The sequence below is a fragment of the Strix aluco genome, chromosome 1, assembly GCF_031877795.1.
Source record: "Strix aluco isolate bStrAlu1 chromosome 1, bStrAlu1.hap1, whole genome shotgun sequence".
NCBI classification, from domain to species: Eukaryota; Metazoa; Chordata; class Aves; order Strigiformes; family Strigidae; genus Strix; species Strix aluco.
Window position 1 is genome coordinate 139,755,922 of NC_133931.1, and position 26,436 is coordinate 139,782,357.

Sequence of the window (26,436 nt, forward strand, 5' to 3'; positions counted from 1 at the left end):
CAGTTGTAAGAGTCTGTCTCACCAAATTAAGGGCATTCAAAGCAGATGAGAAAGCACGGAGAGCACTTCATCAGCAAAAAGCTTTTTCAAAGGGAGAGCAGACCAAGAAATCTCTGCCACAGAGAACGAAAGATGACAGAGACCTTTATGCCTGCATAACCCTTCACAGAGAAGACTGAGCTACAGAGGAGCAGAAAGCTATTAACACAAATTAAAGAACTTCCCAAAGCAACAAGACTCTGGACAGCAGCTAAGGCATCATAAGGTCAACATGCTCACATTACTTTCATTGATAATAACAAGGCTTCCACAAGAACCCTGAAGGAGGAAGATAGTGCAAATAAACTACCTGCCTTTCTAAGGCAGAATGCTGCTAATAAGGGAAATCAATACACAACATCATGTGAAAAGTTAAGAGACACAGACCGTACTGTTAAATCTTGTAACAGGACTCAATTCAGAGAAAAATACAGGACTCTGAAATTTTTGTATTAATAGGACTGTTAATTAATTTTGTATCTCATTAATTTTGACATACTTTTTAAAAAAAAGGGAAAATAAGTGAATGAAAGAATATACATAACACCGTGATACCTTCTCTATTGAATTCTATTACATCCATCAATGACAAACCTCCACTAGTGCAGTTAGATCTTGTCAGTTATTCAGAAACATTAACAAAGATGGAAGAAAACCAGAGATGATAAATGAAATCAATCAAAGGCAAAGAGACTCCTTTGTGGGGAGAAGCTGAAAAGCTTAGGACTGTTTAATTTACAGACATTTAAGAGAAAGCATATATATAGCACATATATGTAGGAATGAACAGAACAGAGCAAATCAGCCGGATGCTACTACACCTCCTGTTTTATAAAGCAAGAACAAGGGGACTTGCAGTGAAACTTTAGGGACACAAAACTGCAAAGCCTTTAACAGGGTAGTGGAAAATTAGCCTGTAGAAATAAAACAGAATGATTACAGGAAAACATTAGTGTAAAGGAATTAGAAAAGGATTAGACCTTTTTTTCTTTTTTTTTTTTTTTTTAATTTATAGAAGTGTCCAAGAATGTCCAGTCATATTAGCCAGAACATTTTTAAGAATGTTTACATACCATTTTTCCTTACAGAATAACTCAAGCACTGTCAGTGGCAAAGGAAAAGAAACAAAAAACCAAAATCTTACATGCACCGTCTTCCATAATTATCTGTGAAGAGAACCCCATTATGCTACACCTGCTACTGGTCTCTTTCAGTCTCATGTGAAAAGACTACATTAGTCTCTAGATTTAACTTCAAAAGCTACTTTTATTTCCATAAACAGACACTGATCACTGCTCAGACATTAAGTCAAAGGGTAGGCTCTACCCGACTTATTCTTGCTGGCAAATCCCTAATATTGTTGTTAGCTCCTCCACTTTACCTTCTCAATGACACTCAGGCAAGGAAAGATAGCACAAACTGAAAAAAAGCAGTAAGACATAGGTTGTTTGAGATAAAACATGAAACAAGCTGTGCTTTGTAATAACATTAAATATGAAAAAAAAAAGTGGAAAAAGAACAGAGAAATACAGATCATTAACAAGACCCATGTATTATCAGCTAGCAGGACATAAGAACTTCCATCTAGAAATCACATAAGTAGACTATCAGCTGTACATCTATGTAGTCAGATAGCCTTAACTACACCCGATTACTCTGAATTACAGTTCTATTATGCCCATGAAGTCAATGCCCTCTGGTGTATCTCTGCGTTCAGTCTATGTCAGAGCAATACCACACTTCAGAAATGTTTTTACAGGTTACATGATATTCACTTATATTCCTGAACCTACAGACTTCCTTAAGATCAGAAGTCAGCTGAAGGAGAATGATGGACAGTATCTTCCACATTTCTTATCCAAATAAAGTGCATTCTGGATTCAAATCTCAACTGCACTTCAATTATTTCTTCAATGTATCTCCTGTTTCTCTCCACATAAGTCCTTTCCAACTTCCAGCTCTACACAATCCATCTGATTTCTTTCCTTCTTGCATAACATCCCCTGAAACCTCCTTTAGGTCAGGGAGTTTAACTGAGGATAGACAAGAAAGAAAAACCCAGGTGATTCTGTAGAGCAGAGTTACTACTCCCCCCAAAGCCCATTTCAACATTTATTTTAACTTGACACCTGAAAGTATTCAACCTGAAATAAGTAAAGCATGACCAGAAAACACGACAAGGACATTTCTGCAACATTCTGAGAACAATCTGTATGTGAAAGTGCAAAACAGACAAAAAAGTTTAAATTCCAGTCCTATAGTTCATGAATAATTCTCTTCTTAGCACGACTGTTGTCTAAACACTGCTGGTTGACCGCCTATTTATATTCAGTTCATTCTCCCTGTCAATAGGTGAAGGCAACAGCACAAGCCAAGGGCCAGCTAGCTAGAAGCAAAATTGTGGAAAAAGACCTGGACAACAAATTTGAGAGGATCAGCAGTGTGCCTTTGCAGCTAGTGAAGTTTGCTGCATCCTGGGCTGTACTGACAAGAGTGTAGCTAACGGATCGATGAAAGTGATTTTTCAATTTGAGAGACCGCATTCAGAGTGTTGTGTCCAGTTTTGGACTCCCTAGTATAAGACAGACATTCACATTCTGGAGCAATCTAGCAAACAGCCACCAAGATTGCTGGGGTGGATGAGAAGAGGCTGAGAGACTGGGTTTGTCCAGCCTGGAGAAAATATTGCTAAGGGACAACCTTATTGCTGTCTACAACTACCCAATGGAAGCATGAAGAGATGAGAGAGCCAGACTCTTCTGTACGATGATAGGACAAAAGACAGGAAACACAAAGAAAGGGGAATTCTCATTAGATATTAAGGAAGAAAAAAGTCCACCATGATGGTGGTCAAACATGAGAACAGGCTGCCTAGAGGGGTGATGGAATCTCTATCTCTGGAGATAATAAAAACTTGAATTGACAAGGATACAAGCAATCCAATCTAACTCTGAACTTACACCAAACTTCAAAAGTTGGTCCTGCCCTGAGCTAGGGCTTGAGCTAGATGACCTCCTGTGGTCCCCTGAAACCTAAGTTATTCTGAGTTTATGATTTAGTTGAACAATTGAAAAAGCATTACTAAATCAGAAGAGCAGCATTTCACAGCACAAATAACTATGAAGGTAATGGAGACCACACAACATCATCACCTTCATACACAGGGAAATACAAAGATCATTGCCCAGCAAACAGCTCTGTCTGCAGTTGTACTGCATGTCACAGAAAATGAACCTTGTACTTACCAAACTGGCCACTGCGTTTTATGAACAGTTCAATTACACCGTAGGCAATAGTGGTTGCAGGAGGAATTTCAAGGATCACACTAGAATCCTTCATCATACTTCCATTTTCACTCACTGAAACCTAGGGGACAGATTTATTCACTGTTTATCTGATTCAGCTATTGTGTAGCTTAAACACAGAATTAATTAAGGGGAAAAAATACAAAGAATGTGCTTTATCCTCCATGATGTCTAACTAAAGCACATGTTACATTTGACATCTATGAAAAGAACTAGATGAGCAGCAAGCTAGAAGCACAATGCCAAGAGCAGCTCTCAAACTCTTAGCTACCCTGTCCTAGCACAAAGTTTAGCTTCAGGTGCAGCTTTTGCCACACACAAAACACTGTGGCACTAGGAAAAGGGCACCCACTTCTGCATCCTGCCCGCTTCTATCCTGACACCCCTTTTGCCCAGCTGGAGACTGTACCAGGAAGGTGGCACTTGTACAGAGGGCTGTTGAACTGCAACTCCCGTATTTCTGCTGTTGGAGACACCCTGTACACAGAAGTGATTTATCTGCAGCTTTAAAAAAAACCAACTTACAATGAATGAGCATATGTTTTGACTTTGGTAATGCCTTCTCAATTCATAGGCAATTTTTCAGATATCCTCATAATGCAGTTAATCTCTACTCCCATGATCGAAAAGAAACAGCTTCTCAATAAAAATCAGTAGACACTGCAAACATTTTTGATGAATGATTACTTGGCTTTTCAAATAAATTTGTTTCAGCAATGCTTTTTGCTCTTCAACTTTCACTGAATTGTTATGTTTGTTTTATGTTCTGCTGTAGGCAGGAATCTACATAGAAACTGAATCACAATTTGACAGTATTGATGGAATTCACATTCAAGGCTCGCTCTAAAAGACGGTATCTTTTGCCAGTGAGGCAACGGAATAAAAACATTTTACCTTTCTGAAGCTGCACAACTAAGCAGTGCAGTGAGTTCAACACATTAAGGAAGAGAGTTCAACATGTTAAGGAAGCATGAAAAATACTCTGAAATCTGTTTGGAGAAACCTTAATTTCTTCTCAGATAATCTGCAAATTTTCTGTTCCTCACAGACTTTGAATAAATTTTACCTTTACTATTTTTGTACTGCATCCCATCACACCGCTGACTTTTTCTTCTGTCTGGATATGTTCAGATATTGTACACTTCTGAGTTGTTATTATCTTTTCTCGCAAGATGCACAGCACTTCACGTTTTCTTTCTATTACTTGTTGTAGTAAACTACTGTTTAGATTTATCGTTCTGAAAAAGAAAAGATGCCATTAACAACGTAAATAATAGAATTGAGAAAAACCATTTTTTTAATTGCTTGAAGAAGCTTTTATTGTAAAAATAACAATGATTTCTGTATGAGCAGTCTCCTCAAAATTGTTCTCTTCTGTTATCTGGTAGCAGTAAATATCTGTATTCCACAATAAGTCCCAACACATGTATTGAATTCTTGATTCCTTTGTCTGAGCAACTGTGGCAGTTTTCTGGCTACTTTCTAAGCAAAAAAAAGCAAGGGAGAACTAAAGACAACTTTAAACTTCCAGAGTAATATGAAAACAACCAGCCAGGCTTGTGGACACTGGACTGAATCCTCTACTACTCTGAACTCACACCGACATTAACATGGCCATGGCAGGGGATGCCAGCTAACCGGTCTCTTCAGAGTCTCACGTTAGCACAAACGGTGTCAGTAAGTCAACGGACCACATCCTGAAGCCGTTGCTCAAAAGAATTATTTTAACCAAAAAAGTCACCAGGGAATACAAACAAAAGACCTGTGCTCATGGTCGATACGATGAACTCCCTGCAGCCTGGCACACTAGTGCATACGTTACGTAGGCACACACACAATAAAAATACCTATAATAGCACAATACATAATATAACAGTATTATCCACACATCACAAAGTTCTGCTTAGAAAGAGTGAAGTTGCAGTCAGGCTACTGGAGGTTAGGAAATATAAGTAGCAAGCAATCTCCCAGTCTGGTTAGTTTCTCTCTTGGTAATCAAGTCCCACTTCTCCCTATAAGAGTTCTTGGTTTTCTCTCTTTCACCTGATCAGATCAAGTCCCATTTCTTCCCCCTCCTCAATCATCTCAGCCTCGTCCCACAGCCAGCCAGCTCAGCAGCCCCCCTTCACACGATCTCTCTGCTATCTTCCACCCTCAGATGACACCAGCTGTTCACGTCTCTTCTCCTCACAGTTCATTGTTACCACTTTCCAGCCACCTAGCCAAACTCAGTCTCATTTATCTCCTTGTCACCATTTAGTCCTGTCAGCCCTGCCTCTGTACGTCCTTCCACCTGCCACAGGTGTGCCATCAGGTGCTTCTCAACAGGGGAGGTGACATGGGCTCCTTCATGCCCAAGTGCTGATGTCCAGACTCACCCTGGACTAGGACAGCTTGAGGCGACCACTGCAGGGAATGCTGGTTTGGCCTCTGAAGGTCCATGTCCAGGCAAAGGAGTGCCCTGACACGCTGCTGCCAAATTCAGAGCCACCAGAATTTCAGGTGGGACGAACAGCACACTAAGAGAGTGACGTCTCGATGCCAACTCTCACACCTTGCTATGGAACTCAAGCCCTGAACTGGCTGAGCGGGATCAGCACTGACCAAGTACTTTCAAGGGCTGGACAAAAAAAAACACAGAAAAGATTTCACGGATTTTGGGACAGGAGGAGATTAAAAAAAAAAAACAACTGCTATAAACTCCCGTGTTATTCATGGGTATAGCCTCACAATTTACAATTCACGACCAGGACTGTCACAGTCAAAAGAAAAATTAACTGTGGAAGGGACCTCAAATCTCTAGCCCATGCCTCCATCTTAATCCCTACTCCACAACATAATTCAGCATGCATTTAAATGCTGCTGGAGGTATTTCTAAAGTTAGGTTCTTCTTAGAATAAGCAGAAGAAACAAACTGAACTCCCAGAAACAGTATGAGAGGACTATTTTCTAAGAAAAGATGACAAAATTCACTACCTTGTCTTCTGGGATGTTAACAGACTGTCTGGTAACAGTTAAAGCAACTTCTTAACTGTATTTAATTTATTAAAATGTGTCAATTATATTATACTTTTGCAAAATATTCATTGGAGGTCCTCAGATGAGATGTCATATTTTCTATGAACAGATAACTCTAGCAAGACAGTTGGAAGATTAAAAGATTGCTATCCCTGGCTCAAGTTACTCAGCCTTTTCTCCTCCCTTTTACTGTAAATGGCTATTCATGGGGCTAAATGGCAATTCCCCAAAAATATGACAGAATGACATGTCTGACTCTGCTTTATTTAAATTGAAATATCTCCACTTTTAATTAAAAAGTTTTAGATTTATTAGATTCTGGAGTTTTGGATTTATGCAGTCTGTATAAGTCTGAAGTCAGCTTGGTTCTTTATTAAATTAAAAATATCCTGAGGCAATTTTTGATCTTTGGAGGGTTACATGCTTATACGAAAGTTCAATCAGTTGGAATGAACTGTCTGAAAGCCTTAAACTTGATTGTTTAAACAAGGGAAAGAAAATACCTCTGAAGCAACACAGCAGCCGCTAGAAAAGCATCCCCAAACATTCCTGAGATTATTAATATAACTTTTTTTCTTTTGGTGCAAAGCCATGCTTTATGCTTGGAATGCAATGAATCTTTGGATTAAGCAAAAATTGAAGAAATGTGAAGCAATCACAAACACCGCTGCTCTTAGAAGTGTCTGCCAGACCAGAGCTATTAGTTATCACAATAACAGACCATCAAGCCTATCATATACTTCACAATACTTATTTCTGATTCTGAAGAGGTGTGCTAAACATCTTGAAAATAGAAATTAATGCACTAAGAACTTGCAATTTTAACATTCAACCTAAGCAGCCACAGGGAAAGAAATACAATGAAGAAGCACAAAAGCAATTTGTCATTTGCTTTCATAGGATGTATTTTTTGCCTGCTTTAGAGGATGACAAACTCATCAGATATCCCCAAAAGTTAGAGCAAAAGAATCAAAACAATCAAAGGTAGAAAAATACAGATTAAACAGATTTGCTGTTTCTGAATAGCATAAGAAGCATATAGAATATGATTTAACTCTATACAAATGAATGACCAAAGTAATTCAAGAGGCTTTACCTTCCATCTACTTCTACGGTATTCTGCCCAAGATGGAACTGGCTCAGACCCCCTCACGCTCCTGGCTGAGGTTCAGAAGCAGAACTAACAGCAGAATGGCAAACAGTCAGAAGACAGAGGTAAACTTGCGAAGAGGTGCAGTGAGAAAATTTCTGAGGCCACGCTGGATGAGCTGCCCCAGCACTGGAGGCTACGCAGCAACACCAACACCATCAGGCACAGAGCTACCCTGCTTTGGTCCCTGATGTCCCACAGGCACTGTGTCTCAGAGGTAACTCAGGGTCCTCTGCACAGAGCTGCCCTGTGTGGCAGAGACATGGCCACTGCCTCAGCCCCAAGATTCAAGGGACTTCAGGGGATGTGTTCAACTGTAAAGTTGGCAGAAACACTCTCCTCTTCCCACTAAGTTAGTACTCGATTCAGAGCTTTAAAACACATACCCTTATCAACAGCTACAAATACCTTTTCTTTTAGGACAGCACAGTTCAGTGCTCTCCTCTAGACTTCCGGCACTGAACTTGCGATCACAAAACCCCTTAGACTCTAGGGTTATTACAAGTTATCACAAGTTATTACTAGGGTGCAGCCTGGGGAAGGCAAAACATTCTGCTCTTCTCAGCAACTCAAACAGGAGACAACATGAGGTAAGCAAATACCCAGCTTATCTAAATTATCATTGTAAGTAGTCATCAAGAGCAAAATGCAACAGGGTTAAAGTTTGACAATCAGAGCAGGGCTTAAAGTATTGCAGGGCAATGGCCGCCGAATCTATGAGTGTATTTTTGCAAGAGCTGAACTCCTTTGCTAGCGTAACACTCTGAATATCATGAATATATCTGAATAACAAGAGGTGGTTGAGTTAAATCCCTGAGAATACATGCATGCAAGCACACGAATTACATTGCATTTTTTTATTTTACAGGTCATGTTCCAGAGCTTTTATTTCTGTTCTACAACTGTGACTCTCACCATCTATTGCATAGGAGCCCTCAACAATCTCGTGTGACCTGTACGACATCACTGTACTCCTTCCCACCTTGAGAAGCTGAGAAGAACTACTCAAAAGTAACACCATATAAAATATAATGAGATGATGGTTTTCTCAGTCCCATTATCAATATATGGAGTATGAGCCTGTATAAATAAAGATAATTTAAAAGATAAGGACTGTGGGTTTTTGTTTGATTGTTTGTTCTGCTTAAATAACCTTTCTGAGGTCAATGATTTACTATGCTGGAAGCTCTACAGCTCAAACACGAACAGAAAAGAATTTCTGTGAGTTTTGGTCTCACCCTCTCCACATTTAATTAGATTAAACACTTCCACTCTCCTATAATGCAAAGGCTTCCTTCACTTTTATTCAATGTTTATCTTCTTGTGTGAGGAAAGCAGTGGAGAACAGAGAGGCAAAAAGGCAATTTACCCCAGACTGGAAGCAGAAAAGAAGGGAGAAATGCAGAAACTAATGGAAGGCAAGAGAAAACAGAAAACACCTGGCTCTAACAGTTAAAGGAGAGAGCAGGAGCCTGCTCTAAACCCCACAGCTGAGACAGAGGGTCTTTCCTTCAGTCACAGAATCTCTGACCAGATAGATCATCCACAAAGGAGGGGGGCTAGGACCATTTTTCCATCAAATTCTGTCTAGTCTTCTCAGTAACCCACCCCACAAATCCTCAAATTGCCGATTTACTACCAATACTAAGAAGAATGGTTACTGCTGTACTCTCCATCCTCACACTGAAGACAGCACTGTTGCCTGCCTGCACAAATTTTCCCTAGTCCAAACCACCCATGAGTGAAAAACCGTTTCAGTCCTGCACTGGGCAACATCACCTCAACACACCTCCTCTCCCAGCTGTGGAGACATGGGTGGCCCACTCTCACAGCCTCACCCAAATGCAACTTCTTCCATAACATCCATATGACTGACTTCAAAACCTCTCGCACTGCTCAGCCAGAATTCCTCAGCTTGTTCAATCTTCTCCACTTCATTTATAATGTGCAACAGTCCGATGTCTTCCACACAAATGCTGCTTGCTGCACAGTGAGAGCCTTCATCCAGCTTTGCTCCTTCTCTAATACAGACCTCTAGATGACTGTCATGGAGTAAAATCCACCAGACCTCTCTGCCACTCTCCACCAAGCACAGATACATAACATTTTTGTTAATCAGTGTCAAATATAACCTCTCTGACCTACTTCCTACAGTCATACCAGAACACAGTATCTGCTACAGTCTGCTTATTGATAGCATTTCACAGTTTTCCCTGCAGAATAACCTTCACAGAACATCTTCCCCAAGAATACCAGACACTTTCGAGACTGAAAGTGACAGATAGTTCCTCTATTTTCTGTTTGGCATCCTTATTTTTTAAATCACAGACACACACAGTTGATTTTACTCAGTCCCGTCTCATAACATTCTGTGACTTCATATCACCCATGTAGCACCTTTGGTAGAAAACTGAATGGTTTTCTCATCATTAACATAAATGTTCAAGGAGTTTTAAAGAATAAATAACAAAATGGGCTGAATTTCCACTGTAGTCAAACTAGGAATAAGCACCTATTTTTGTCTCAGTGTGGAAAACAGCTGAATCAATCAAAGTGCATATTAAAGTGCAATATAGCGTAAAAATATCTTTCAATCATGCCAGAGTATACTACTAACAACACTTACCCTGTTTTTCTAATATGCTTATCATAGAGTTAGGAATCATTCATATGAAATGATGGAACTGTGACAGGCAAACTTTTCTGCAGCTGATGTGAACTGACTGCTGTCACTTCATCCTCTTTCTTTCTCTCTGCTGCCAGTGTCCCCTCAGAACTTCTACTTCAATCACCTAACACAACTTAGTGAAATGGTAAAAACAAACAAGCAAATTTGTTAATCCACGAGAACTACAGAGATTATAACGTACTCATAATCCTCTCCACTGGAGAGGAGAATACAGAATGGTTGAGGTTGGAAGGTCATCTGGTCCAACCTCCCTGCTCAAGCAGGGCCACCTAGAACAGGCTTCCCAGGATCACGTCTCCAAGAGGGAGACTCCAAAACGTCCCTGGGCAACCTGTGCCAGTCCTCGGTCACCCTCACAGTGAAAAAGGGTTTCCTGATGTTCGGAGCCTTCTATGTTTCAGTCTGTGTCCATTGCCTGCTGTTCTGTCACTGGGCACCACTGAAAAGAGCCTGGCTCCATCCTCTTTGCACCCATCCTTCAGGTATTTGTATATATGAATAATGTCTCCCCTGAGCCTTCTCTTCTCCAGGCTGAGCAGTCCCATCTCACTCAGCCTTTTCTGAAACGTGAGGTGCTCCAGCAGCTTCATCATCATCGTGACCTTCACTGGGCTCTCTCCAGTATGTCCACCTCTCCCTTGTACTGGGGAGCCCAGAACTGGTCACAGTACTCCAGGTGTGGCCTCACCCGTGCTGGGTAGAGGGGAAGGATCACTACCCTCAACCTGCTGGCAACACTCCTCCTCATGCAGTCCAGGCTACCACTGGCCTTCTTCACAGCAAGGGCACATTGCTGGCTCATGTCCAACTTGGTGTCCACTAGGACACCCCAGGTCCTTTTCTGCAAAGCTGCTTCCCAGCCGGCCAGTCCATGGCATGTACTGGTGCCTGGGGCTGTTCCACTTGCAGAAGTTTGTGCTTCCCTTTGTTGAACTGCACAAGGTTCCAACCAGACCAGCCTGTTGAGGTCCCTCCGGATGGCAGCACGACCCTCAGGATATATCAGCCACTTCTCCCAGTTCTGTGTCATCAGCAAACTTGCTGAGGGTACATTCATCAGCACTGGCACCCAGATGACTAATGAAGATGTTAAACAGGACTGGACCCAGTATTGTCCCCTGGGGCACACCATTAGTCACTGGCCTCCAACTAGACTTTGTACCACTGATCAATACCTTCCAGGCCCAGCCATTCAGCCAATTTTCAATCCACCTCACTGTCCATCCAGTCCATACTTCGTCAGCTCCTCTATGAGGATCTTATGGCAGACAGTATTGAAAGCCTTAAAATAGAAGATGGAATATACTCTTAAATCCATAGCAATCTCACCGAGTTAAGGGTACAGGACTCTGACCTGAAATCAATGTTACAGTGCTCTGTGAATTAGCAAGCACAAATAAAATATGCCAAGATTATATACCTAAAAGTACCATTTAACTTTATTTTTATATTGCACGCTTATCGCGTGTTCTGCATTTACAATGTCACTGCTTTTGCAAATCACAAAGGATCTCATCCTGCATCCTTCAGCTGTCATCCCTTTTCAGAAAAGAACAGCCAATGCAATATTGGGAATCTAAAAGATCAGTAGGATTTTTCCTTCAGAAGGTTCACATAAGAAGTGACAGGAAACCGATTTGCTGCCACGCAGCACTTCCAGCTTGCTGAACCTCGAAGACTCTCATGACTTAGTTCAGAAGGCGTATCAGCTTTTTTTAGGGGTTTCTGCTATTTATCTGCAACTTTGACTTACAACAGCCTAATACAAGAACATTTTAAAATCCAACTTAATTAGGCTATATATGTAGAAATAATAAATAAAACAATAATTGATTAAACAAGCACAAGCAACGTAAGTCATAAGATGAAATCAGGAACACTTAGCTGACTCATCTCACAAGGACTGCCAGGTAAACATCCTCTCTGTACCATAATGCTTTGCATCTGAAAATCACTAACGATGTAGGCACCAGCACTCCTGAACACTGAATTCCTGAATGCTGTACAATGCTCTGTGAATGGGACGAAAGCTAGAAGCTTGGACACAATCCACCATAAATCACAGAATATTTATGAATGAGTAACTGGAATTTCATTTGTAAGGCATTGCCACAACTTCCAGTGAGCCTCAATGTTATGCTGAAGAAAAAAAATAATAAAAATCCTGCTATTCTCATCATTTTCAGCGACCTGATGGAAGCCAGAACCCAGAAGCCAGACTGACTGGATATCAGTTATACATTTTGCATCATAAGCCTTAATAAGCTTTAAGCATCTTTTCTATGAACTAAGAACTAGCTCCTTCTATAAAGTGGCACACACATTAACGTCATTTACAGTTATATTCAGATCACTGTAGAGCTACTGATTTTCCACACTCAAAAGAAGATAATACATTTCTAAGTACTTAGTTACATTCAGGATTATAACCCCAAGATGTGCTGAAGTAAATCTGATTCACTATGGGAGGATTATTTGTTTGAACAGAGTAGGTAACTTACTGCAGAAAACTAAGTAAAAGCTTGCTGATCTAAGCAGAAGTTACTCATTTGTTTTTCTATAGGACTCTCTAAATCTCAACTGACGCTATTTTAGATGCATACTAATTTTACAGGCCTGGTACATACATTTAGTCCAGTATTTTCTGCTTTTAATAAGGCACAAAGACAGCAAGGTGTATTATTATAATAAATTTGTTGACTTGTGAACGCTCACGATAAAAAGAACAGCAGCCATTTGTTCCTGTGAAAATGGAGAATTAATTATTTCTAGAACATCAGTGTATCTAAAGCAAATTTACACTGCTTCTAACAACTTTTGCACTGATAACAAAAACCTATCATCTTTATCTTCAGAGCATCAGCAAATGCTATTAAAATGCATTACACCACTTGCTACAGATTGAGGGTACAATGCTGTCACAAACCACCCTCATCTCCTGTGAGTCAGGACCTGCAATACAGAGTAGACCCCTGACTTGTCAGCTGGTTGCCAAGTAGGCTTTGGTCCATGACTGTCTTATTGCAAGATTAAAGAAATCCAATTTCAAAGTAGGACAGAAGTGTTGCATATCTTGTAAAATTAAGATTATAGTTCCCCTCAGCTATTACAGTGTGTAACAGTGAGCAATAGATCTATAAACTATATTTTGCTCAACTAGTGGAACACGCATGGACCACGCTTGCTCACCTTTGCTATTCCTTCAACTTCAAATAATCCAATTTTCCAGCACAGCTGCTCACACACACACACAAAAATTTATAAAGCTTGCTTACAGGAACATTAGTAGCTCTGAATTCAGTTTCCATAGCATTTGCCCCAGTAACAGAGAAACCAATCAATTTTTTTTCCAGATTGTTACCTCAGTACAGTCCTCCAAAGGGAGAATTTGGCTCTTGTTCCACGTGGTAATTCATGCAAATACGTAAGATGAAATTGCAGAGAGACGTTTTTAAAATGAAAGGGAAAGGTTTGACCACCAAGCTTTCAGAATCTGAATTCTTTTTTATATATATGATTTATCACCTGAAAATGAGACTTACAATAAAAATAATTCTCAAACTATGACAACACTGCAGAATCAATTGCTCAGTGATCACAGCTGACCCATGTCTTTTCAGCTCAGTAATCTTTCCTGGCCATTACAACATCAACACTAAAAACATACCTGTCCTTGACGTCTTTCATAAGCTGCTGCAAGTCAATCTCCTGCTTCCTCAGGTTTCCAAATGAGGACTGGTTTTCCACATAGCCCTTCCCTCCAGCTCCCAGGCTGATCTTTCCAAATGAAGTTTCAACACTTCCTTGAACAAAATCTTCAAACTTCCCCATATATTTTGCAAAGTCAGACTCCACGATTACTAGGAAAGCAACAGAAGTAATTTCTACCTGTGAAGAGAAGTGCTGAAACAGTCCTGAAGTGATTGGAAAACCAGAAACTTACAGAAAATATGACAAGTTAGTGAGGGCAAGGAACAGTATTGAGCAGATAAATAATGAAATTTACAGCTCTGCAACTCGTACTTCTGCTTCCTCTATATTTTCATCATCTTCGCTCTGCTATCTTTTATATTTTGCCATTTTAGGAAAATAAAAGGTAATTGAAAAGCTGAGTTCAGATGCTATGGAAGATTTATAAAGAATGATTGGAACTTAGTTCAGCTACAAACTACAAAACAGACCTGCTTGTACAACAGGGTTATTATTTTCCCATTATCTTGACATATCTCATTACAGGGCTGTCCCAAAGCTCACTGAAAACCAGTGGAAGCATTTAATTGGCTTAAAACAACTCTGAATCTTATACACATATAAATCAAAGAACTGACCCAGAACCAGCTAATCTTCCAAGTCAGCCAGAATTAACATCTAAATTTAGGGACTTATCTATTTTCCTGTATGGAATTGTGACATGCCCAGAAATACAGGATTCCAGATTGTTAATCCTAAAACCTGGTTAGGAATGTTGCAGCTGGATGAAGAAAGAAGTACAAGGGTCAACCATTTTTAACAGTCTGTGCAAGAAGAAAGGAAGCAGTGGTAAAAGTTGCTTGGCCTTGCCTGTGTAAGCGTTCCCTGGGCTACTGTCACCAACAAAACACTGTTTATGCAGTGTTTTTTGACCTGGAGCACAGTATAGTTTCATGCTACTATCACATACTGGAATCTCCAAAAAATATTCTAGGGGAGCTTCTGCGGCTGCAGACAGCACTGTTATTAAACAGTAGGACTGTACTGCTTGACAACCTTCAGCACTTAATTTCAGCAGTCTAGACAGGCAAAACATTTTTTTTTAAACAAACATTTGTTATTATTGGTTTCAGTTGAATGGTCATCTCATTTCCACAGATGGAGAATACTTCAGAGCATTCCTCTGAAAGGATCCCTCTAGTAACGTGATTGAGAATAATAACAAAAAAGATTAGGCTTTGCATTCTTATTATCTGCAATAATAGTGCTGCCCGAGTATGGCTTTACCTGGTTTTATCGGCTTGTCTTCAGTAAGCACATCACTCAGGGTGACCGTCAAGAAATGATACTTGGGCTTCTGCCAGCACCAGAATTTCTTCCTCTTCGTAACTAAACTCAGAAGCTGCAGCTTGTCCGAGGCGTTCAAGTGAGAGACAGGAATCAAGTCACCTCCACTGTCAGTTTCTCTCACAAAATTCTTTGTTGCTTTGGCAAACATCTTGGGGAATCAATTAAAGCCTGAAAGAATACATCTGTTTTTTAACAATTACAGTTGGAAAATACAAATATTTACATTGTCACTTTAAAAAGTTCTTCATAGCATTGGCATTAATGCAGGAACAGCTAGTGTTTTCACCCCACCTTCTCCACTCTGCACTGGGAATCCTGACACTTCAAACTGCTTATCCCAAAGTGAAAAGGTTTTCACAGTAACAGGCAAAAGAATTTTAGTTAAAATTTTAAATAAGCAACAGTGAATAAGCAAAGAATGATGCACTGCAAACACGATATGCAAGGCTCAAGCATTACAATAAAAATATATGAAATTTATGATCTTGCAGACAATGAAGAAAGAAATGTGTGAGAAAAGAAATATTCCAATCTACAGCTGAAAAGTTCCTTCAAGGAACTCTCACAGGTAATTAATCTGTTAGGGAGGAAAAAACTTACACAGCTTACCTGAGATTCTATGAAAAAGCATCTAATGAGCACCCCGCAGAGACTGGCTGGGATGAGGAGGGCACTGGTACAATGGCAGAGGACTTCTGCCTCCCTGTAGAATCCTTCTTTTATTACCTATCATAAAATTATCTTACTCCATAAAAGGTAATTGGGTACTATTCACACAAATTATCTTGATCTTTTTAACAGTGAGTAAACACATATAGGGATAATAATTATTCTATAAAAAGCAACAAATATTTGTGCTGGCATCTTTGTGACTAAGTTTTGTTTCTAAACTATGCCCCTGGAAAGCTCCAATTTATTTTTTTCTTTCTGAACCTTTTTACCTTCAATGTTTTCCAATTTTCTATTTGCCATTAGCATAACTACAGCTAAATTGAACATATGTTATTTGTAACTGTTATTCGTATCTGCTAAACAGCTACATACGTTATCTTATTCTAGCTTTTAAATGTCTTATATTAAAAAATACTAGCACCTCCTATTGTGTAAGGTTTTCTTTATCCCAAGCCATGCAATTTGCTGTTTTTAGGAAAGGAACTTTTTCAATAAGGGAAACTGGCCAAACTCACAGAAGAAAAGGTAAAAATGACCATTTGCAAGCGCTAAACACACAGTTTTAATAAACTCATTTTTGATCTTTTTAAAAAAATCTAATCTTTTTTTAGTTTTTCAACTCTGTATTATCTGATCTAATGATATTTCCAGAATTAAATCAGTCTGTTAAAGCTGGCAGCACTCCTTTGAATCCCCCAGCTGACTCTGACTGGAAAGTTCAACTAAGATCATAGAATGTCTGAGATGGGTACCCACACGCTCATGATTATCTGTCTTGCTCTGCGCTAGATTTGTCATTTACAAATACAGGCTAGACAAAGTTAGAACAGACTTCAAACAAAAACTGGTATTGCAGTGGGCACTCAGGAATATTGAGAGAAAATGGAAAACTGAATGAAGATATTAGTGGTTGGACTACAGGCTCCATGTTTTAGTACCAGTTGGAGGACAGAGAAAAAAAAAGCCTTTTTGCAGATGGGAACTCACCTTTCCACTAGCTTTTCCCAAATCCCATTTCAGCTAATATTTCACACAGTATTTACCAATTCATGATGAGGTATCTACCTCATCATGAAACCCCCATGGCCTACTCTTCGTTCTCTATGTAAGCAAGTAACGGATGTTTCCCAACAACAACTGCATGGAAAGGATTTGAACAATGTCAAAGTCGCATAACATTTTACTGAAGAGTCTTCTGGGGCTTTCATTGTAACAGTAGCTGCAGCAAACCTGCAGCACAGCCCCAGCTATATGCACTGGGAATATTCCCACTAACTTCCTTGTTCTCTGACCTTTTCCTAAACTCTGAACTGAGATTGATTTTTTGCATTCTTAAATTTCTCCTACTTAATTTCCCTGGTTGTTATCTCAGTGAGAACACTTTAATGGAATGAACAATGCAGCTCCACTGCAGCAGAAAAAAAACCCCAAACCAATCAACCAACCAACCTCCTAACAGCCCAAAAAAATAGTTTTCTTTTTCCCTGGGATGACTTCTGCATGACACCATATTTCACAACCAACTAGATGACTGACTTGTAATGGCGGGGACCATCAAGAAAATTCTTGTTGCTTGCATTAGCTGCTCTTCCCCAGCATAACCTTCTTCAAATCTTTCTGTGCTTTACACAACTGTTCACTCATTCTGATGCCATTCCTACATAACCAACTCACATGGGCATAGTCTCTGAAAAAAGGCCCACCAATTTCTGAGGAGTTTATGATAAGACAACTTGCAAAAAACAGTTCCTATGATTTGGCATTGTTACACGCTCACTAAATCTCATGACAAGAACCATTAAAGCCGTTCTATAAAACTTCCGATCCATGGTGGTTTGTCTTCACTCCCAGCCACCACACTTTTCACTAGCAGAAAGGACATCCAGAGAAGACCATGGAGTGCTTATGAAGTCTGCTGAGACTCACCAGGCAGGAGAGATGGGACGGTCTTCAACCTCAGAATGACATCTGCGTCTCCCACACTTTGCTGGACTGGGAACGTCTTTGCAGGGAGCATATTTGCTGGTGCAGCTGTACCTGCAAAGCAAGAATATTCTGTCCGAATTCCTGTTTATGTCTCTTTGGATATGGTGCCTTTAACACAAATTCTAAAATGTACCCAAGTATCTTGTTTCAGTGGTTCACAAAACACAGACATAGAGCAATTGAATATGCCCTTAGCCAACACCAGGAAGTTAATGCAGCTATCAGGACCGACAGCATCTGGACTGAATGGCCATTGAGTGGTTACAGACACAGCATTAAGAAAACTCTGTCTTTGGAGTTTCTTCCTCTGGAATCTTTGTTAGAGCTGTGGTTTAGTAGAATGAAAAGGGAAGGTATCAAAGCTGGTAGGAAAAGCCTGTCAGAGTGAATTCACTCTTGCAGACTGATAGCTAGGCGTGAAAGCAGAAAAGGAAGGAGGAGTACCCTCCTTGCTTACTGAGAAATTTAAAATTAGCCCAAACCTGGGCTACAGGAAGATTAGTCAATGAAGGGGATGAGATCAAGTGAAGATATTTACAGCAACTTCACTGTTTACTGAAACAAGCAAATCTTACCCTGCTTCTGTGCTTTATCACTGCTCCCTAACTCAATATAGTGGGATATTAGATCCAAAGAAACATTTTATGAGTGATCAATGTTTACCTTTGTCAGCACAAAAGCAAAGTCTCAACAGATGCCCAATATTTCTTACCTTCTGTATACACAAACACTGACCTTTGTAAAAATAAAAAAAAGCTTCCCCCCCCCCCCCCCCCCCATTTAATTTAAGATTACCCAGCACACTGGGCACAGTACACAGGGAATTTGGGAAGAGGATGACAACTGAATTGCTGAGTGTCAGCACACCCGTTGCCAATCCAAAACTGTAAGGAAATACAATCCCTGAAGGCCAAAGATGGCCACGCAGGAGCCGTGGTGCCGTAAGAGCTGTTCGGCGTTAACTCCGCTGTGAAGTGGCAGTAACGGGCTTTGAATCCTAATGAAGTCAGAGTTTACGCCGAAAGGCAACTGAAGCGTGGAAGTGATGACAAGCAGGACGTGTGTTTTATTACAAAACCTAATAGTTATTTTCACCTTCTTTCTAGATGACTTAAATTAAAAAACAGCCATAAAAGCTAATACGCAAAGCGTAGCAGGGATGTTCATGCACGAATTTCAGTCCTTGAACACATGTGGTCCCCAAAACCACATCTAATAAACGTCAGCCCTGGATGTAGCCCACTTTTGTGCCTTGAGGACTTGACAGCACGCGCCTCCGAAGACTCGTCACCACGCAAATCCCCAGCGGTGCAAGGCCCGGGCGAGGGCCTCACCGAGGCTGGTGCTGCCGCCCTGCCAGGCCGAGGTGCGAGGGCCGCCGGCGGGAGCTGCGCCCTCTGGGAAGGGGCCCAACGCCGCCCTCGTCCTTGGCCAGCAAACCCCTGGCCACCTCGCCAAGGCCTACGCTGAGGCGGCTCCGGCGGGCGCGGGGCTCCTCCTCACACGCTCCGCGGCCCCGCCGTGCCATGCTCACGCCCACCCCCGCACCTGAACCGCAGCCATTCGGCCGCGTTCTCCCCACAGCCCTTGCTCCGTGAAGCCGGAGGGCGACAGTGGCGGCCGGGGAAGCCGAGCGGAGCGCCGGCAGCCAGCGAGGCGGCCGCGGCGGCTCCTCCAGAGCTGTGGCAGGCTCGGGCGGGGGGGGCACACGGCGCGCCGAGGCCCCCTTGCCGCTGCCCCGGCCGACCGCCGGGGCGCGGGGGCCTCAGCCCGCCACCAACGGAGGAGCGGCGGCAGCCGGGGCCCCTCAGCAGGCGCTAGGCAGGCGGACACGGCCGGCCCCCGCCGCCCCTCCGGGCCCGCGTCCCTACTCACGGCTCTCCCGGCGATCGCCGCCGCCGGGCCCCGAGGATGCGGCGAGCTCCGCCCGCGGGGCGTTGCCGCGCCGCGCCCCGAGGCGAGGTGCGGAGGGCGAAGCCCTGCGGGGAGCCGGGGTGGAGCCCCCAGAGCAGAGGGGGTTTGGTGCTGCCGCCGCCGCGGCAAGGCGAGGCGGGAGGAGCGCAAGCGCCGCTCGGGCCGTGCGGGGAGCGTGCGGTGGCAGCGGCACCCCGGGGCGCTGGTGGAGGCGCCGCCGCCGCCATGTTGCCGCGCAGGGCCGCCGCCCCGGCACATCCCCGCTGGGCCGGGCTGCGCCGGGCAGGGGCCGGGGCGCTGCTGTTGTCCGCCTGCCAAACCCCGGGGCGGCTCCTGCCTTCCTCGCCATCCCTCCCGCCTGCCTGCACCGGGCCTGGCACATCTCCGCCGGGGGCTGACCCTGCCGTGGGGCGGCTGCACGCAGGGAGCGGGCGGTCTGGGCTGCTGGTCGCAGCGGTCCGGCACAGACACGCAGCTGGAGGCCTGCGTGTGATACAGTATACTTCATATTGGCTAAATTTCATTGTTAATGATTATGCTAGTGGCTATAGCTACTGCACACCTGGGGATAATCATAAGATTGGTCAAGTGAGACATTGAAATTTATAAAGAATAAGCTCTGTTCTCCATACCCTAGAAAATGACTGGAACATCCTGGACCATAAAGACAATGTATAGAATTGTGTTGAGAATGAGTTTTTTGACAACTTGACAAAATGATGAATTGATCAGTTAACTTGGCAATGAAACCAACTTTTGGTGTCCTTAAAGTGAACTTTATAATACTAAAAAACACACCCACAGGTCAAAAAGACCCCTGCCTGGATTAAGACCCTTCCCCTGAGCATGCATAGCATTAGGTAAGCCGTATTATAATTGTATGATAATCATTAACCAATCAGTATCTAATAGGCATGTTATGGAAAAGTACTAACTTCTGATTTTTGTGTATAAAAGGAGCATGAAAACCTGCTGTTGGTGTGCCTGATTTGTGGAAAGTCCACTGAGCACCCAGGTCTGAATAAATGAAATATCTCTCCTGAGTGTGTTAAGATTGGTTCATTGCATGCTGGACACAAATCTGCTTTTTCAGGTAACACATGGGGTCAGCCCTGCGAGGGGCTGAGATGGGGGGCTCGGTTGTTCCTGTCAGCTCAGCCAGGTGATGGGACAGGTCTTGCATGATTACTCCCCATCAAATAGCACAGGTGGCTTCTTTTCCCAATGGGCAGTTGCCTGACAGTGATACTTTATCACACAATTAAGGAAATTTTTGGGACATCCTCTCAAATCTGGCTCAGATCACCCACAGGTGGAAATGGCAGGAGGTCAGTGGCCTGCGTGCATGATCTGCTGGAAGCAGCAGCCCTGCCACATTTCTGGCTGCGGGTTTGCGGCTTTGGGGTTGGCACTGTTGGCCTTGTGAAGTCACAGTGGTCCGAATGGCAGCTCTCAAGCCAGGGTCCCCCATCCAGGGACCTGGAGCAGCAGTGCTGCGGAAAATGAGAAATGTGGTCAATGGAGCACAGGGGGCAGGTTTGTGAACCACAGTATGAAATAGCGAGCTCCGTCGGCATATCTCAGCCTGCTGAAAACAATGCAACACCAGAATAAAACAACTTGGTTGTTTATGATGCCAAAGGACTGATCCAGTGAGAAATAGATGAGTCTGCAGAAACCCAAGGAGTAGTCTTTCAAAATAATAAACATCAAAGAAATCTTTTTCAAGTGAAGCGTAGCACAGGCCAGGTACTTCCCCTGTGGTTTGAACAGAGAGCATTTGAGGCTGCAGGGTATAGGCACAAATGTCACATCAACAGATCTTAATGGAGTAACACCTGGGCTTTGAAACAAAGGGAAGTTGAAAATTGCATGTCATTAAATCAGCAGTCCTAGGTGAGAGGTAACATTTCGTGCATATAGCTAAAGTAGCATCCATTTCTTCCATCCTGTTTAACTATGTACATTATCCAAAATTTCCCATTAATTTCAGCAGATTTTAATCCCTCACCCATTTCTGATTCCCGCAGGTGACATCCTTAGTGAATCAATGATAAATAGATTTCCCTTCTGGGGTTGCACCTGCTGACAGAAATTTGAACAAATAGCCTGAATGGAACTAAGTAAGTATCTGCATTTGTGATAATCTACTTTTTATGGACTAATAAAAAAAAAAAAAAAAAAAGCTCCATTCTTAGAGCCTCATCCTGAGAAAATCACCCACACATCCTCAGGAGATCTGTTTTTAGGAGCAGCACCGAGCAGCAGAATCGCTAGCTCCAGCAATAATCTCCCACAGTGGCCAGTAATAGCACACATTTCATCAGCCATCATGTGTTTTTCCAGGGAGTGGCGATGTGTGATTCATTTCAAATGCAACTGTCTGCTAAAGCATATTTTGAGAAATCAAGTCAGGAAGTTACACTGAGCCACATTACCATGGAAATATTCACCAAATAAAACCAGGGAAATGTACTAGTCATTTTAAGTACGTTACCAGTGGTTATGTGCACACCAAATAAAGGGTGCCCACACCAGCAATATTTCCATCTTTCCAAGAAAAACCTTTGAGCAGAAATCTATCCACTTGAAAGACACCAGCCAATGTAGGATAGTTTTCAGATGCTTCTCATTTATTAGAAGAGACAGAAACATAGGTCTGGGGTTTAGCTATGTTTTGGAGCTATGCAGCAATTAACTTAGAGGCTGTTATTAAACTGGCTGCAAACAGGAGATGTTTAGGATTGAGCCTTCAGTCTTCATGGAAATGCTGTTCAGATGTGCTGCACAGTCAAAACTCACAGCACATGGTTACTTCATGACTGACTGGGATGCCAGCCGGGAGAACATCGTATCAGAGAAATACAGTGAGCGTGGTCTGCCTTTGGGATCTGTCTGCCATGCACTCCATCTCCTGAGCTGAAGCATGAAGTGCATCACTTCTGCACTAGAAGATCCTTCTGCATTACTCCTGCCCGAGAAGATCCTCTTGCAGAAAGGAGCAGAAGGAGAAAACCAGAAACTTTTCCCTTTGGGACAAACTGTTTTCAATATGGGACAAGATTTGGCCACCTCATTTAGATAAATAAGACAATCGACATGAGAACTTCACAGCCACAACTTAAAAAAATGAGTAATGCACATAATAAATGAGTACTAACACAAAAGATAGTCTAAGAGGGAAAAAAACCCCAACACAATAGTTGTATGCTCTTTGAACACCTCTGTGTGAAATTCCTCAGGTGTGATATGGACATGAAATCATTAAGCAGGTCACCACAAGATGTCAGCATTGCAGAATGATTATTCCTATCAGGTACAGAAAAGGTCTTTGCATCCTATAAGCATTTGGCATTAGAGATATTTTTTTTTTTTTTGTATGATGGCATAATCTGGCCTTATTTTTTTCAACCACTGACATTAGGATGTAAATGCAAAATTGGCTGCAAAGGGGAATTCCTTAAATGGCTTTTTTTTTGGTGGTCTCACTATCTTAAAAACTTTTCTAAATGTTTTCACGGAGTCAGTGTTAACAGTGGTACTAATGGTATATAATGCCTTGTAGCCACCAATGAGTTGTTTCAGGCTGCATCCAGCCTGGCTAGAAAGTGCTCACTGAAATTCAGCCTGTATATTGACTCATCAGGAGGTTGTCCAAAGCTCTCTGTTGCTACATGCTTGGCTTTTTTTAAACCCTCACACTGGCTGGAGAAGGGTCTGCTGGCTTCAGTTCTGTGGAGGAAATGGGAAGAAAGTGTGAAACTATTTTGGGCTTCTATTTAGAAAAGAAGGATACTTGGGGTAGCAAATCTTTTTAGAGGTGTCCAGCAATATAAGCCAGATCACCAGCAAAAGAATGAACTTCTTTTTCCCCCATTTCCCTTCACAAGAATAAAAGATCTGAGTTGCATTTTTTGTTTGTTTGTTTCTTTCAAATCAACTAAACAGCCTCATTTGTATTTCACATTAAAATTCTTCTCCTGTTTTGGTGGGATGCTCCATAGTTTTTGCCTATACAATTCAATCCTCCAAAACATTTTCTGTTGCAAACAGCAGCTTTCTCGCTCTCCTGCTGGTAGGGCTGTCATCAGCCCTGCCACAGTGCCAGCAGTTAGTGACAGGCTTAGCAAACAGCAAGTTCCTGTGTCCTGGTTAGGGGAGACCAGTGGGAGGGTGCAGTAAGCCAGGAGGGACCGTGTGAGTTCAAAGCATCCAGAAAGTTATTCTGCTGCATTTCCCTACCCATTTATGTGAGCTTCTGTCCATTTGGCTTTTGACAGCAGCGATAGGAAGGGGACATCTTTAACCACCTGAAGATTTTGCCTGTGAGATGAGTTTGGCCACTATTTAGAGGCTATCTTTTATTGTCAGGTTCATGTCTGCTACCTTTAGGGACCAATATGAGGAAAAAAGAGTTCACTTCTGGACCTCTTAGTCCCTTGGAAGGACAACTGGAGAGCGCCACACTGAGATGCAGAAGGAGGCAGAGATGTTCAGTAGAACAGCCTGTTTGCTGTAACTCAGTCAGGTCCTGGTGCCTCGAGTATTGACATTGGCATGGGGGGAAATAGTACCAGATCCACCTTTCTGTAGTACATATGTTGTGGCACAGGGCTCCCCTCTGTCCCTGTAAAAGCTCTCTTATCCCTGCAGCGACTGTGTTTTAGGGTAGCTGTAACTTTCTAAAGATCTACCTATGAAAACCTTGTGATTATTTGATGATTTTCCCATGATTTTCAGAAAATTCTCAGAAAGGGTAAGCTAGGATCATGTCTAATAGATTGTGGTTACCCAAGGAGTCATCTGGTGATGTCTCTAACAATAATATGGAGGATAGTTTGCATGAAGCTGCATGAACTAAGTGCTTCTAACTTTAAATTGTAGATTAGATGGCAGCCACAGAACTTCGTTTCTTTTACAGTAATGATAAATGAAGACTTAGGAATAGATAACGTTTCTTGCATGTCTCAAAAGCCTTTTTCCACAATAGTTTATTACGAACCATCTGCTCTCATTAATGTTTTATAAAAAACCATCTGGCTGCTATATTGTTCAAGCTATTCAGCAGTAGGACTTCCTCATAAATTAGCCAAAAGGAATGGCCATCAAACTATTGTGTAGGAGACCCAAACATTTATGTAGGTCCTATAGAAACAGTTATTTTAAAAGCATATTATTCCACATTAAACTACAAAAGTCTAAAAAATGTATCAGTAATAAAATCTGAAATTAAGCTTATTCCCTATGCTTCTTAATTTTACTTATTTTTTCACATCTTTGGTTCTTGGCCAGTTGGAACAAGACCTATGAAGTCAAATGACAAACTGTATTAAAATAACAAATATTAGGATTATTTTTATTAAATAAAACATCACAAACAGAAGATACCTGTCACTGAGCCTCCAAACAATGAGGCCCTTCATCTTTGTATCTCCGCACACATGCACCTTTCAGACTGTAAGCACTCTGGCACGGTTCTTTAAAATGTAACTGTACTATTAGTACAAATAAATAGTGCCTACTAGCTGTAGGCACTATTTAAAGTATTGTTGTACAGTGCCTAGTACTATGAGCAGCTAGGTACAACTGATTGTAAATGATTACATAATATGCATTGATTTAATAAATGGTACTTCCACTCGTAATTGTTCTACTGTTACATTTTCCAATCAGTAAAAGAAGTGATCCTAAAATTAGTGCAGTTCATATTGATTTTGTTATTTATATACAACCTTAAAGTTACAGTGAATGGAAGAACTAAGGAAAGCACACATAGGAAGTTTAGGACAAAACTGGCAAAACAAGAGGAGTTAAATGATATGTGAGGAAAAGCCTGTGACTGAAGCTGCCTGTAGAGAGGAAAGCTGACTGCAAGGAACAGTTTTCTTTGATCAGATCCCCAGGTTTATTCTGGGTCACACAATTCCTCTTGCATCCTCTGAATGGACATGTATGCACAAGCGCCTTTGAAAACACTCACTTTCTGACTGCAGGAGCAAATGATTTGGGCAGAATTTTCCAAAGAATCCGCAGTTGCGACTGCAGTTCCTCATGAGGCAGCCAGCCGGATGGTGTTTGTATTACACTGACACAGAACTGGAGCACAGCCGTAGTCAAACCTTGCAAAATGTTGAGAGGCTAACATTAATATTTTATTGAATAACACCAGATGCATATTTTAATGTTTCATTTGTAGCAATAGCTTTATTATGGTTTTTGTGCCTCCTTTATTTTATTTCCCAGTTATTTTGCAATTCCTTAACCCCCATTCTCATTATCTGTTCACTGTCAGCTCAAGCTCTCTTTCAGAACTGAACACCAACTGGAATTCCTGTTCCAGGGCAATCTGAAAGGGGTTTCTCCAGGCGAACAAAGTAAATGCATTTTTAAGTAGCCACAAACATAGAAATTGAGAATTTTGTTTAGAGATCTTTGAAGCAGGCCATGGCCCACAAAAGTAGCAGATGCACTGAGGAGAAGACCACAAACGGCAAAGAAGCCAACGGTTCCAGAGGGTCCTGAGGAGCTGCGAGGCTGCATTGCTACTACAGGGTGAGACAGAGCTCCTAAGCTTCCCAGGGTCTCTGCAGCAGGAGCTGCCAGGGGCTGTCTGCACCTTCTGC

General features: G+C 42.0%; 1 protein-coding gene across 3 annotated transcripts in view; it reads right to left on the reverse strand.

The window, feature by feature from the left end:
* The window catches only part of GSDME (gasdermin E), a 28,241-nt gene extending 8,196 nt beyond the window's left edge, over positions 1-20,045 (reverse strand). Inside the window, exons 1-6 of one of the 3 annotated variants that reach the window (XM_074837507.1) lie at positions 19,775-20,045; positions 17,840-17,950; positions 15,179-15,376; positions 13,869-14,061; positions 4,411-4,582; positions 3,285-3,405 (exon numbers count right to left, since the gene is read on the reverse strand). In XM_074837507.1, coding sequence (XP_074693608.1) covers positions 3,285-3,405; positions 4,411-4,582; positions 13,869-14,061; positions 15,179-15,376; positions 17,840-17,930 — 775 coding nt within the window. In that variant the 5' untranslated portion in view covers positions 17,931-17,950; positions 19,775-20,045. Of the gene's footprint in view, positions 1-3,284; positions 3,406-4,410; positions 4,583-13,868; positions 14,090-15,178; positions 15,410-15,850; positions 15,968-17,839; positions 17,951-19,774 lie in introns of those variants that run through there. The other 2 variants (XM_074837491.1, XM_074837496.1) reach the window with 2 other exon arrangements.
* Between the last annotated feature and the right edge of the window lie 6,391 nt (positions 20,046-26,436).